The following is a 15,339-nucleotide window of genomic DNA, read 5'->3' on the forward strand; positions in this document are numbered from 1 at the left end:
CCATCTTGAAGCTTCTCCTTTGGTTTTGGCCACTTGACTCCCTGCTGGTTTGCCCTGACCCCAGCAGCCACCTGTCCTCTGGCCTGCCAATTCTGGGGCCTAAGGGACGGCGTCCTTCTCTTTAGACTCATCTTGTGGTACACGAGCCATCTCATCTACTCCGCTGGCTTCACTTTCTCTGTGCCAGCGACTCCTAATTTTCACACATTTCTTGTTGGGCCGTGCAACACCACACTGATAAAGACATGGGAGTCATGGAGCAGGCTGCACAAGGCAGGATGCTGCCAAGAGCAAGATCCTGGCTGTTTTTATTGATAGAATATTCATAGAGCATCAGCTACATGCTTTAGGAGGACGAGGAGAAAAGGATGGTGAAACTCAGGAATGTCATCCAGGGCTTGGGGGGGACAAGAGTCTGCTGACCATGGTATCAGCTTGATGACCAAGTGTTGTCATCAAAACTAGACCCCAGACCCCGGCCATGGTCCTAATCTTATCAACAAGGCATTCCATTGATCAGCTTCTGGGGTCCCTTGTCATACATTGGGCCTCAGTCCTGTGGGCATTCCCGGTCATACCTCATGATGTATGAGTCGGGAGTAAGTTTATGCATCTATCCTCAGCCCCCCGGGCATTCCCGGTCATAGCTCTTGATGCACAGCCTTTCCAGAGTGATCAAGCTTTCTGCTCTTGATTGATGTGAAAGGCATCTTGTAAGGTCTGGCTCATATGACTGTGACTGGATGGTTCTGACCTTTGTATAGGAATGTAGAACTGCAGGGAACCATAATGGTGGCTGAACAGGCCGCTTAAGTCTAGCAGCCGCTTAAGTCTAGCAGACCCACATTTCTATCCATATGCCCGCTGCCCAGTGTCCCCCAGACTGTCCTGCGTTCATCCTCCCCATTACAGGGAAGGGCACCCTTAGCCACTGAAGCAGAAACCTGGGACTTACTAAGTTTACCCTCTTTCTCTGTTTGCTGAACCGGTCTCTGCTCCTGATCCCCATCACAGCCACCATCTTTTTACCTGCATTCCAGCCCACTATGGTGGCTTCCTAAGTTTCATGCCCTCTCTTCCTCCCCCACACAGCTTCCTGTGTGCTTTCCACCAAACAGTCCCATGCTCCCACAGTCTGCTTTAAAATCCTCAGTCTTCTCACTTTGCAGTTGTGATGCACAATTTGGTAGCCCTCACTGGGATCACCTGTGCCCTCTTGGTGTTGCTCCCGAACCTCAGAGATAACATGTCTTCAGATTCTAGTTTCTTCAGTAACCCACTCTCCCCACAGTGCGTAGCCTGACCTGGGTCTTTTGTGAGCTGTCCGATTCTCTAGCCTTAACTCTCCTTCCTTGCCCCTTCAACGCCCGGCCCCTTAACTGAATGTTGGTGTCAGATGTGGCCCAGCCCTGCCTGTTGCTTACATCCTTAGCCCAGGCCCCAGGATGCATTTCTTTAACACCCCCCATATACTCCCAGCCCCTCCCCGTGGCACTCCCACAATGCCCTGGGCCTAACTGACCAGCTCAGTTCTGACCACAGTCTGCTCTGCAGCCACTGCTGGTCTCTTCTGCAGCTGCGGGCTCCTGCAGTAATGCTTGACACATAGTTGCACCTGGCAAAAATTTGTTGGGTGAGGGAATGGCCTGCCCAGATATGAGGCAGTTTTAAGCAGCAACCTATACAAAGTCAGGGCCATGGGGTCATATATATCTCCTTTGACTTGATATTTATATCAGGACCTCTACAGGAGCAGTTGAAAAATGGCCATCTTAATCACGTCCCTCCTTCTGCATTTGTTGTATGCACTTTCGTTCCAAAGTGAGATGGCATGGCGTGTTTTTGTTAAAAATACTACGTGTTAGTATTCATGCCATGCAGAAGGCTATAGAATGAACAGTGATCTCTGCCTCTCTGCAGGTTTTTATATGCATAAAATATTTGGACGACAGCATAAGAAATGGTCAGAAGACAGGTTCTCTCTCTGTTCTCCGGAGGCGTAACAGCCTTTTGGGCCAGTGAGCAGCTCTTTTGTGTGGGGCTCCGTGAGATGAACCTTTCATAGGTTTGAGTTGTGATGCAGAATTTTGTAGCCCTCATGGGGTCACCTATGCCCTCTTGGTTTTGCCTCCGAACCTTAGAGATAATAACATGTCTTCAGATTCTAGTTTCTTCAGTTTACAAAATCAAATGAGAAAACGCACCCTGGCCTTTGGGGAAAGCTTTCACCTGAATGATGAATGTGTGTCCAAGGTGTCTTTGGAGGTAGGGGTGTGTGGAAGGCCATTGGAGCCATGCGATTCTCTGTGATCATTCTATTTTGATGATTAAACCTTGGAGAGCCTTACTGAGTGGCTTGATTTAATATGAAGTTAAAATTTCGAAACTTGCATTAATCTACTGGAATTGATCCGTATTCTGGAACAGCATTTGGAAGGTGTGATGAGAAGAGGGACACAATGTTGGTGCTGAATTTTCATGAGCAGTATTTACATTTTACATGGAGGAAGGTGAATGGTATCCTGGGCAGCCAGTCTCAGTTGTCTGCTCTGCGGCTGACCAACCCATGCTTCGGAAAGGCAGGCACCACCTCAGTTCCTGAAATGTGGAGTGATTCAGGCACCTTTTGTTAATTCATTTATTATGACCAGATTCTGTTGTGTTTATAATCCAAATGTCTAAAGTTTTAGTTGAAAATATTCCCTTTATCTGTATCAAAGTGATATTCCCTCCTATATGGTAGAGAAAAGAACTGCGCTTAGTTGAGAGGAATAGGAGTCAGGTGATTTCTCCTAACCCAGTTTTTCTTTCCTTTTTTGCTTCCCTGCTTTCTCCCTTTTTTTTTTTTTTTTAAGGATTTATTTATGTATACAAGGAACTGGGGTACAGGCCTGAGGTGTGGGAGGGTGAGAGGATTCATCAGAGACAGAGTGGGGACCAGAACAGGCAGACTGACTGAAATACACTGCTAAGGGGAGCAGCGGGCGAGTCAGGAGAGGTCTGCTGTGCTAGGTGGGTTGCTCCCTGGTGGGGGATTGAACTTGTGCTGCAGTGGCTACAGACAGCTCCATAGGTTGCCTCTTAACCCCTTGCGCCACCAGGGAGACCCCAAGCTTTCTCCCTTCTTAAAACCTCATACCTGTGATCAGCCAGGTGAGGGTGAGAGCCTCCAATCTTCCCTGACTTCAACCTCATTTCGAGGAGAAATTAGGGCCACGCATAGATAGGTCATGTATTGATGGCCAGTATTACTAAGATACTCGTTGCTCCACTGTTTTGAGGTAAGTTGATTTGCTAATATAGATGCTTCCTTGTTAAGCAAAATCCAGAGTCATAAACCCAGATTTTTATTACTGAGCTTTTTAAAAAGTTTCGCTCTTAAATGGGAACAGATCTAATTGATGGAAATGGGATTTGAGTGAAACTTTTCTGGAATTCAGCTTTGCAAAGAGGAAAGGGACTCTTGAAAGGATCAGTCCAAGCAGACAGACTCTCTAGTACCTTTTTATGGTCTCATTTTATTTTATTTTATTATTGAGGTGATGTTGGTTTACAACAGTGTGATTTAAAGAAATAGGTTCTATACATCAGTGGCCCCCACTCACTCCGGGGCATCCATATCCCTTCACCATAGACCTTTGGGCCCCTCCCGTGGCCTCATTTCTCTGTGGCTCCTTTTGTGCTTTGGGAGTCTTTGGGAGAAGGCAGGATTCAGGGAAATCAGAGAACCCTTATGAAGGAGACAGGAAAATCCTGATCATTTACAGCTACTATTTGCAGCCCGTCCAGCTTTCTGAGCTGTGGATGATGTCAGTGACACTTTTAAAATGACTGAGTATCTGAGGCTTAGCAGTAGGACAGTTTGGGTTTGTTTTTTGTTGTTGTTGTTGTTGTTAAAGAACACAAATGAGGCCCAAAGCAGGTGCCAACTGATGTGATCTGGTGGAGACTCCTCAGGGCCAGAGTCCCTGTGCCCCCCTCCACCACCAGCAGGGTCACTGGACTCAGAAATTCTGTGCAATTGAGGGCCTTCTAGGGCACAGTTTGGTTTGGCTTTCAAAACAACCCCCTCCCCCATGGTAAACCTTTGGGTTGAGTGCTTTAATTATACTCTTTTTCTTGACTCACTTGGTATCATCTGTTTTGATTTGAAAATGACTAGAGAATGAAGTTAAAAATAGTCACTGTTGTTGGAGGTTTATTTTACACATGTGGCTGATCTCTGTGTGTCTCTGCCTTGAGACCTGCACATAGCACCACTTCTGGACTGATGCGCTGACAGTGGCCTGCTTCACCCCAGCTGTACCATACTGCCATTTCTCTGTGGCTGGGATCCTGGCTGGGGGTGCAAGCACCTGTTTGGGCCCCACTGATCTAGGGGCCTGAGTCCTAGCTGGTCAGTGGCCCAACCTTTGATAGCACTGCAGCAGTTAAACCTCTGGCAGGCAGACAAGCAAATAAATACTGGTTTTTCACACCTGGGAATGAGAAAATGAAAATAACAGTATAATTCCCAGTCATTGTACATAGATGTGGCTTTTGCACTGCAATGATTTCAAACAACAAAACCACACACCTGAGCTTTGGTTTCAGTGAGGTTTTTGAGTGAGGTATGTGAAGGCATGGCAGGACACTGTTTTGAACAATGTGCATAAATGCAGTTAAAAGTGATTCAGGTGTGTGGCCTCTAACAAGCAGCAAAGGTTCAGAAATTACCTTGGAAGGAAGGTTTCTTTTTGTCTTGTGTTCTACTTTAAATTTAGATGTTTGCTTTTGGTAGACCAAAGTAGGTTCAACTTCTGGCTCCACCACCTACCCTAAGTGGTCCTTTAAACTTCCTTTCCCCAAGTTTCCTTTTTTCTCATCTGTCAAGTCCTTGCCTTCCCAGCCTTGGTGTGAGGATTGAATGAGAGGACACACAATATAAACCTTCTGTGCTCTTCTGTGAAACCGTGGCTGCTGATGTATCTGCTTTTACCTAGAAAGCCTGTGCACTTTGAACTCAGAGGGATTTGGCCTCGATAAGATTCCCATTCTCTGAGATCTTCAGTTTCTCCCTTTCTAAAATGTGGATGTTGTGAGAGTTGCATGAGATAGAAGTTGTCTCCTGCCTGGTCCTCAGTAGATTATTCATGAGAATTTGTCCACATTGACCTCAGCGAGCTGCAAAGTATCCACTGCTTTCATCATGGTTCTAAAAGGAGAAGTCTCCAGCTCATCTAGGAAAGATAGAATTAGGAATATGAAATGTATTTGTCCCAGGTTTGTCCATTAGGCATGAGATTCATCTTTGAGGATTCTTTTGGGAGAAAAGATCAATGCTTAAGGAAAACGGTTTTGTTTTGTTTTTTTCTTCTCCAGCTTCCTTTGCTTTGCTAATGAAGTGGTGATGTCAAGTGGAAAGGTTGGCCAAAATGCAAAGTAAGAGACAGTAGCAGTGGTCACCTCTAAAGAGCTGTGATTTCACTGCACTCTGTCTAATGCTCTTTAAAATAGAGGTTCCTGTGAGCAATCTCTTCAAAGAGCCAAATACCAAGATATGGAGGAAACATGAGCATTAAGTAATCGTGTCCCACCGTGCTCTTGTAGACTGTAGACATACTGACTGTGAGCAAGATAAAACCCCCTTCCCACCCGGGTTGTTAGTGATCTGAGAACCCCAGGATTGAAGGGTTAATAAAGGGATGAGTAGGGAGATTTGTGGTAACAGCTGGAAGAAACTGGGGGCCAGCTGCCCTGTCAGGGTTCAGACGTGCCCCTGGGTGTGGGAGGGAATCTGTCATTGAGATTCTCCTGTCTCTGGGCTTTCCCTTCTCCCCCTGCCTGGCAGCACTAGCTGTCCCCTGGCACAGCCCCTGTCTGTCTCTTTGTTGGGTCTGAGTGGAGCAGAGTGCCTGTTGGAGCCTCCAGCCCTGCCCTGGCCACCCTTTCTCATTCGCTGTCAGTTTCCAGCTACTGGATGAAACCCATCCCTGGCTGACACCGTCAGTGCAAAATGATGCAAAGCTGCGTTTGCACTAACACTCCAGCTTTGGAGCCTCCCTTGCTCATCAGCACTCAGGAAACCCTTGAAAGAAGGTGAACAGAGAAAATATTGCCCGAATAACTGCAGATGTTTTTTCCCCAGCCCTCTGATTACACACACTAAGTGCTGCTATCTGTGTAAATAACCTTTTCTTCCCTGCCTCCCTCTACCCTCCCTGCTCCCCCACTCCCATGCTCTTAGGCTCTCTGGAGTGATAAATAGCCAGGCTACTGCTCAGCGTGCACCAACACCTGGGAATAATCATGCAAAAATAACAGTGAGAGACTGCCGCGCGTCTGTTCTTGACATTAACTTTCCTCAGTTTGACAGGCTGCCACCACCAGCTGTTAGACTTATGGGTCTTTTTTTCCACTGGAGATGGCTGCTTTCCTGCTTCCGTCTTTTGGGCTGTAATAGGTTACATCAGCGTCCCATCAAGATGACAGAAAAGAATTTTGACAAAGGAACTCTTGCAAAGGCTGGCCAGTTTCTATGTCGATCTTTCATTCCAGTTACTTAGCAGTATTCCTAAACTCACAGTTCTCTACCGATTTTTTTTTTCCCCTAATTGGAAGATCTGATCAGTACAATTTTAGGGTACTTCCCTCCAGAAAGATATTCATGCCAGTCACCTTTCTTGAATTCATTACCTTGGGTTGTAGTGAGTTCTAGCATTTGGCCTTCCAGGGCCAAATCTCCTATTGAATTCTTTATCGTTCAGACCTCAAGGCTGTTTGTAATAATGATAGTGTTGACAAAGGCAGCAGCTCTTCCTTATTGAGCATTACTCTGTACTGGGCCCTAATTTAAGGTTGTTTATTCAATCTCATGCAATAGTCACTTATAGCCAGGTATTATTTACATTTTACAGATGCAGCCACTGGTCCCCGAGAGATGAGGCAACCAGCCTAAGGTTAGGTAGCTCAAGGGAGAGCCCGGAAGCTTGACCCCCCCACACTGCACCCACTTCCAGTACCTGCCTTTTTGCATTTAGGCCACCGTGAGCAGCTCCTCAGATGTGGTCCTATAGTTACAGTTGTACTTTTGCTATATGATTATTTGATTCCTGCTGTAGTCTTGCCCACTAAGGCAGGCTCTGACCCACTGTCGTGTTGCTAGCGGGCTGCACAGCGCCTGGCACACAGCTTGGTGTAGTTATATTTTTTATTGGGTAGACAAGTGATTGAGTTTAGATGAATAAAAGGAGACTTTGGGGGTACAGTGTGTGAAAAAGATGCATGGAGAGATTTGTGGGAGGAGACTTTGTAGATGCAGGGACTCATTAGATCTGCTGTGATCTGGAGGCGGATGAGGATGACTGATTGCGGCCAGATGCCAGCGTGTGAAAGAGCAGCGCTTCCCCAGGCTGAGCTTCTTAGGGTTAAGCCCTTTTTCTTGTACTTTTAACATACTGTAATCGCACTTAACCATGCATTTGGAGGGGATTATAGATTTACGTTAAATATAGAAGGATATAAAAAGGAGCTTTGTAAGGTTGCATGCAGGGTTAGGCAACTGTTATATCAGGGACGTTTTTTCCCCTCCTTTTTCCAAAGCCACTGTTAACTGAGCTGGCACTCTGCTGAGCATTCACTTTGCAGGAATTACCTCATTCACTCTTCATCCCATGGTAACCATTCTTCCTCCCATTTCTTTGACCCTGGCACTGACTCTGAGGGGCAGCACAATAACTTGCTCAGAGCCCCATTTAGCACCCAGCAAGTGCCCATAGGCTAGGATTTGAACCCAGAGCACCCACAGGCCCATGGTACCACATCCTAGTGCATGCTTTCTGCCCACTGGGGCAGAAATTGCGGGAACTGTTGCAACCCTCTGTCTTAACAAGCTTCCTGGGTTGAAGAAGTTATGATTCAGTCTATGGTTCAGTGACCTGAGAAATCAGGATGTAGTGGAGCTCATCTTTTGTTTAAGGCAAATATCATTGAAAAAAAAAATCCTTAAAAATTCTACTTTTCATATAGATACCTGTGGCTTTGTAGTAGGCATCAGCACACAATTGAACTGAAACCTTTTTTGCGGGGCAGGGAGGGAGAATCCGTTCTCACTGGGAGCATTCACTGACAGAAGGAACTAACCATACTGATTTATTTCTCTTCTTCCCCCTCTTTTGTGTCCTAGTGTACTGACCTCTAGCTAAAATTTTCTGCTTGTGGGATTCTGCTTCTTTATGCTCACCTGAGTTGCGACTGAAGATAGCTTATTGCCCTTGCATAAATATGAGCCATGGTTTTCTCCAGAATGAGTAGCTTGGACTAGGTGACCTTGACATTGTCGCTTAAACATTCTGTGATTGTCTCAGGGAAATCCTGGAAGTGTGAACTTAGCTGCTTGTGTTTTGAGCAAAAGGCTGAAGGGACGGTCATTCCTGTCCATTGATATCATGAATCCAATTATTATTTTAAGATATTGTGGAATTCAGACTTTTCCCAGACTCTTCTGTGTTGGTCAGAAATTGGAAGGTCTTTAAAAGTAGCTTTAGCCGACAAATGAAAGATGGCTGCGAGTCGCTATAATCCTCCACCTCAATCTCTGTTTGGTGACCTCTGGGGGAGGGAGCGACTCCCAATAATACCACACGGGTGGATTTTGCTCTTGTTCTGCACTCCAAATCCTGAAATCTCTCCTTTTCCTCCTCTCACTGGTAGTGATGATCCCTGAGCCTATGGGGATGGCAGTTTTGAGCTACCATGCGGTAGTGGAAAAAAATAAAAGAGAAATTGACTCGTGTTGAGTCCAAGAATTGAGCCACTTTTGTAACTTTATCACCTATTGTTTTTACCTGTTGACTTTAAGGGTTTTAGATTATTACCATATTGGTGAACTGTTTTTGATTATGTTTGTATTTATAGTCAGACTCTGTGGGGATCGGGTTCTCAAGTCCCTTTTATAAATATCAACTAACTTTTCCATTGCATTTGGACTGGGTCAGGGAAATAAATACAGTCAGCTTGCTTGTAGGCCCAGGCCCAGGATACCATCTTCCCACACCCCCCAGTTCTTCATTTCTCCAAATGTAAATTCTTTTGAAGTTTGATCTTTAGAGTTACACCAACAACCCAAATAGTATATGTGTATCTGTATGTATAATATCATCATAAGCGAGGTTGATACAGGGATTGAGTTATAATAGGGATTATTATCAATATTAGAAGGTCCAAGAATACATTTTCCAGTGGAGGAAAATGAGCATCATTGAGATTAAATGATTCTCCAAAACTCACAAGCTAATCAGTTGTCAGAGTTGGGGCCAATATCCTGGTAACTACATGCTATGTCCCTTTGACTTCCTGTAAGTTTTCGTGTGCACATCACCCCATTGTGTCCTGATCACTTAAATCAGAGAACAGATGCCCTCTGAGACTCCTCACCTTTTAAGTGTTATTCCATTTTCTTGTTTATGCTGTTGAAGCTATATTTATTCTCTCAGAATTAGTGTTGGCTTTTGATCAAGTGGTTAAAGAATATTTTGAGAATATTGTCCCATCAGTCTTTTCAGTTTATATGTGGAGCACCATAAAACAGCCAATTTACAACTAACTATACAAATTAAAAGGTTGTTGGGAAACATGAAAAAAAAAAAGTGCAGTAGGTGGTTTATAATTTTCCTTGGTCTTTTTTTTTTTTTTTTAATTTCTGGAAAGTGATTGTAGTCTCACACCATTTTTTTAATTGCAATAAAAACTACAAGGCAGATTTAGACATCCCCCCAGCCATACACCTTAAATTTCTCCCTCGGAACCCCTTTCTTCATTTGTCAGTTCAGTTTTAAAATAGGAACTATCAGTGTGAACTTTGATCCACATTAAGGTGCATTTACACGAAAGCATAAATCACCAGACCTGGGGTTTGGGGCTATTAAATTCTTTTCTTTCTTGGACCCTGTGATCAGGAATGCAGAACAGTAAAAAGAAAAAAAACAAAGTATGGAGCGAAAGAAGTTTTATGACAGCTTTGAGGGCAGGAAATTAAGTTTCTTTAACATGCAGATGGATGAAGGGCTGTTCTAGTGCATCTTGGATCACTCAGGCAAGTGAACGTCAGTTTATCATTTTGGTGAAATGCAAACTGTAGAAATAGTTCCTCCAGTTATATGAACAAGGAGCCCACACAGATGACTGCTTCAGCTGTTTTACTAGGCACTTCCTCATATGACTTATCTTGAAATACATGCCTGGTGTGTGAATTTTTTTTTTTAAACAAGAAAGATTATGGAGTATTACATTTGTAGCCAAGTGTTGATTTCTTCTGAGAGTTAACTGGGAATATGTGAATAGACTGAGGTAGCATTTTAGCAGAACACCTATGTGTCCTTTTCATGTACATGATTTGTTAGTCCAGCTGATGAAACATGCTGGGTGTTGTCCCTTATTCTCAGATGGTGTCATTGTTCAAGATGAAGACATAGGTAATTTGGAGTCCTGGTATTCATGAACTTTGTGCTCTTTCGTGTTTGATAACTTGTCAGCAGGGCCAAAGCTATTCTGTAGCATTCTTAACAGTTATTAAAATGGGCCATATGAATGAAAGAATGAATGAATGAATGAGTTGGTTGGTGGCTTACCTCTTTAGTCCATGCCGAGACCAGCTTCCTTGTGGCTGGACTCCTAAACTTTTCATGGTGAAGAACTCCTTTGCTGCTCTCCTCAGGATAGGGGTGCAGAGGAGATAATTGCAGTACAAGATCTTGTATTTCTATTTCCTGGATTTAGAAAGAGGGCTGCTAAGCCTGGTCACACGCCACAGGGATCTTGAACCACTGAAAGGTCATGCGCATTGGAAAAACTTGAGTTCTATTGATGTTGGGCACACGTTTATTTCCCCATTTTATATGAATTCTGCTAAACTTTGCAGAACACTTAATTAGGAGTTGATGTTTAATATATGCTAATAATATCCAGTTTCTGTGTTTCAGTGTGTGTAATCAAGTTTATGTATTTTATATATTCAGCAGAGTAAGTTAATACATTTTAGTGGTGATTTAATTCATTATGGTTTATAAAGTACTTTGAAAACAATTTTAGTCCATCTCCTGTGCTTCAATGTCCAATGATGCATATGTGGTGTTTGTTAGAGTTTCTCTTTGGAAAATGTTGTAATTTTGAAAATAAGATTTCATTCCAAGAGGCAGATAGTCTTGATTTTGCCAAGCACATTTCATTCACAGCTACTGAAGCTAATGGTTGTCCATTAGTGAATTTAGAAGGGCATCGAAGCCTTGCCTATAATTCAGGAAGCCCGAGCTCCAGTGTTTACCTTGTTTGGCATGAAAAAATAAAATGCTCATTTCTATTCTGCTTTATATTTTGGCACCATTAAAGCCCTCAAAGCATATTATAATTGCAAATGGAATTTGGAATGGGGATATATTCTAGAAGTGATGTAAACAGATTGCATTAAAAAGCACTCACAGAATGCAGCACCACTGCAGTAAGCCTGTCTGTCTTTCAGGTTGACCCCCTGTTTACAGTGCCAGCACCGCCACCGCCGATTTCCAGCAGTCTCACGCCTCAGATTCTACCCTCCTACTTTTCCCCATCTTCATCCAATATTGCAGCACCGGTTGAACAGCTTTTGGTTCGGACTCGTTCCGTGGGTGTCAATACATGTGAAGTTGGAGTAGTGACAGAGCCAGAGTGTCTTGGGCCCTGTGAACCCGGGACCAGTGTGAATTTGGAAGGGATCGTGTGGCATGAAACAGAAGAAGGTAAATACAATTTATTTTATCTATTTCCCCATGTTGTCCTCCCCTGGTGTATTTATGTCTCCCTGAAAGGGGAATATGTTGTATGGTCTTCAGAAAGGAAAGAAGAGAGGTTTGTATGCATTCTGGATTTTTGTTGACTCAAGAACCATGTTTGACCTGTTGTTCATGGTTGCTTTGGCATTCAGGCTACATCAGGTGTCCCTAAAAGTGGTTTTTCCACTATAAGTGCTAACCTGGAAGGCCTGTGAGAACCAGGGTGAGGGTTAGCTTTTCCCCAAAGAGGCATCGTGGAAATTAGGAAGGCAGAGATCCTTCATGGTGTCCCAGCCGATCTATATGTCTTGAAGTGGTTGTTTTTTGTGTTGTGGAGATTTATATCTACCTTCGGACTTGAGCAAATGTTCTTGAATTTCATGAGGGCCAATGCCATGATGTGGCTGTGAGTGGTTGGTGCTCAGAGCTAACGAAGGCAAGGTCAAAGGTTTGAGCCCCACTGAGTTACTCGGTTCTCTTCATGGCCCTTGGAGATATGGCACCTTCCTAGCGCCTTAACCCACAGGCCATCTGGCAAGTGCAGTCCTTGCAATCCATTAGTCAGGAAAAAGAGATCAGGATCAATCTATCATTGCTATTGGAAATACAAAGCAGAACTTAGGCCATATCAATAGTCAACCCAAACCATGGTTGGCCCCATCTTGTGGCACATGATCATCAGGTATTTCAGGTGGCCAATGTCACTAATCGAGGTCAACACATAATCTACATTAAATGAGCAAAGAGAAAGCTGTGTTGCTCCATGAGGAACGGGTAGAGTAGAACAAAAGAAAATGAAGAAAACGGGAAAGTTTTCCCCCTTAAGTTTAGCTTGGTAAAGGATAAAGTAGATGCCAGTTGCTGACATCATGGTCTTTTTGCAGAGGAGTAAGGGCAAGGATGAGGGTAACTAACAAGCAGGTCTGAGACTCACAGTCAGCCTTCATACCGAGGGCTACCGCAAGAACTGCAGCTCCTAGGGAGAAAGTGAATTACATGCAAAGAAGATTGAGTGGATGGGAAAGGGTGATGCATTAGAGTAATCGGTAGCAAGCAAGTAATTGCGAGAAAATATTTAGCATAGTGACAAATGGGGGAATGAAAGGAGAGAATAGACATGGAGGATGAAAATTAGGTGACAGGTGTAAAATATAATTGAGCTGTTTGAAGATGGAAAAGTAAAAATTCTTAGAAAAATCTTTGAATTCTGCATATTGCATTAAATATACTCTTGCAAGATATCTTCTATAAGATGAGAAAAAAAATGTGTGTGAATAGCATCAGTAAGAAAAAAAATGGTGTTAAGAAGGACCATGAGAAAGGGAATGAAGGCTGTAGATGTGGTGAGCGATCTTGTTTGCTGAAATAGAAATGAGAGTAAAAATTTACTTTTGACTTTAGAATTTTCTGGGTTTTGGAGCCACTCCCCTTTGTGCTTCTAACTGGGGAGCCATTCAGAACAATACTCCACCAGCAGACTGGGGAGCATGGATGTGAGAGGAGCAGAAATTAAACGGTTCCCATGTAGCTTGCCAGCTCCGACACCCTTCAGGGTCGGGGTCCACTGTGGGGAGCAGGCTTCCTCATGCCTCTCTTTAGGGGGGTCATGTTCAATTTGCCTTCTCTTCCCTTTTTCCTAGAGAAGTGATGTAGGAAGGTCTCACACTGGTATCTTGGTGTGAAAAACGAATCGATCTCAATAAGGTTACACTTAACCGGTTTGGGTGCCAATTTTCAGGAATTGAAAAAAGCTTGGAAGGAGTAAGGTTCATTTCCATGAACTTGAATGTAAGACTTTCTTGGACGTGGATAATTTACTTGCTTGGGTGATGCACTGCCTTCCATTTCTCAGCTAGGTAGTAGCACCCATCCGTTTATTGCTTGTCATAATTTTATTTATTCCAACATGAGATAAGACTTTAGTTCCTGCAGTGTGACCTCACTGGGTGGTAGATGTTGTAAAATTAGCCATAAATGTTCTGGAGCAGCTGTAAGACTTGGGTTGTTTTTCACTTAGAAATCTGCTGGGTTTTGACTTGACCTTTCTCCACTAATAAAATCTGAGATTATTTAGGGGAAGAAAATGTGTGCTTAGAAACTGTAGCTTACATGAATTGATAAGGAATTTTGATCGCCTGAGCATATGCTTAAAGGGCTTTACAGTGGTAGTGGTATTTTGTAGTGCATACTATTATTCATTATTATGATTGTTTGGTAGTGATATATAGAAAGCCTCACCAGTTCAACCTCATTCTTTGAAAAAATAAATTGTTCTCCTGACTCTGACAACCTGCTCTTTTATGCTGTGATTCCCCAATCCCTGTGGGTGTGCCTAGATGTTCATATGGTGGACTGATTAGCTTTAGAAGCTTGTCAGGCAAAGTAGTGGGACCTTGGGCAAATCCAACCTTCTTTTTACTGCCTCACATTTTCCTGGATTTGGAATGTGTGGATGTTTATTGTGGTGACAAGAAGGAGCTGGAGCTGTTAATAGAGTTATTTTTGCTGAATAAACTAAACTTCTGACCTCCCTAGAATTTAAGAACTTGTCTTTGTGCAGGCCCGGGTCACAAGATGTGTGTTTAATGTGCAACCATTTTCAAGAGCGTTCCTTTGGCATTTTTTTTTTTTTCTCAGCACACTATGTTTGAAGCCCTTGTACCAATTTAAAAATTAAACCCATTTGACCATTAATTTTTTTCCCTTTTGGGAAAAACAGAGAGAGAAACAGAACAGATGCATTTGGAGCTAGCTGTTTGGCAGAGCTGAAAGAGGTGGGTTTAAGCACAGGGGAGGGATCAAGTGAGTCACAGTAGTTTTCTCGAATGTAGTCTCACTAATAAAGAGCTTCAAATCTAGCACTTTATCAAACTATCAGTTGCCTTCGAATAATGTCCTGTAGATTGAGTTGAATAAGATCTTTTCCTTGGTATTTTCATTTTGAAGGTATTGTTTAACTGATAGGGTTTTTCACCAACCTAATTTATTATATGTGTTCGTATGTGTGTGTGTGTGTGTGTTGTGTGTGTGTGTGTAAGATCCTAGGATATTTAAAAGCTTCTCTCTGCAGTCTTTGGAGAGTATTGAATGTCCATGTGATTTCTTTGGATGGAGGTGGGGAACAGCAAGATTGGATTATGAAATCCCCACTTAATACTTAATTGTTTCTTGGACTTGGAATTCCTCATTTGAGGAGAGTTCTTTTGGTCACAGACCTGCCCCTCAGTTTCTGCCAGTACTTGAAGTCCTGGTTGCCTAAGAACCAAATTGTGCACAGGAACAGAGGATTATGAGAGACATCCCTCTGGGAATAATTAGTGGGTTTCAGATCATGCTTAATGGGAGAGAAAAACTATTACTGCATTTGGATGTTTCGTGGTTCTGCTCTGCTCTTTCTTCTTCAAGGTGAATGCCTAGCAACAGTGATGTGGGGGCATAATAACTCGCAGATGTTAGAAAGAATTTCCATAGCATTTCACTCCTGACATTTGGGACACACATGCATATGTATAGCCACTTGTTTGAAAATTTGCTCTTTTTGGGAGGGGGGGAAATA

At 43.3% G+C, this 15,339-nt stretch overlaps 1 protein-coding gene across 14 annotated transcripts in view; it reads left to right on the forward strand.

The window, feature by feature from the left end:
• ZNF608 (zinc finger protein 608) overlaps positions 1-15,339 on the forward strand; it is a 392,506-nt gene that overhangs the window by 324,465 nt on the left and 52,702 nt on the right. For all 14 annotated transcript variants that reach the window (XM_054694479.1, XM_054694477.1, XM_054694478.1 and 11 more), the window contains one exon: positions 11,495-11,750. In XM_054694479.1, the coding sequence (XP_054550454.1) occupies positions 11,495-11,750 (256 nt within the window). The remainder of the gene's footprint in view (positions 1-11,494; positions 11,751-15,339) is intronic.

Source organism: Talpa occidentalis, unplaced genomic scaffold (assembly GCF_014898055.3).
Source record: "Talpa occidentalis isolate TD23 unplaced genomic scaffold, MPIMG_talOcc4v2.1 talOcc4.13, whole genome shotgun sequence".
In the NCBI taxonomy this organism is placed as follows: domain Eukaryota; kingdom Metazoa; phylum Chordata; class Mammalia; order Eulipotyphla; family Talpidae; genus Talpa; species Talpa occidentalis.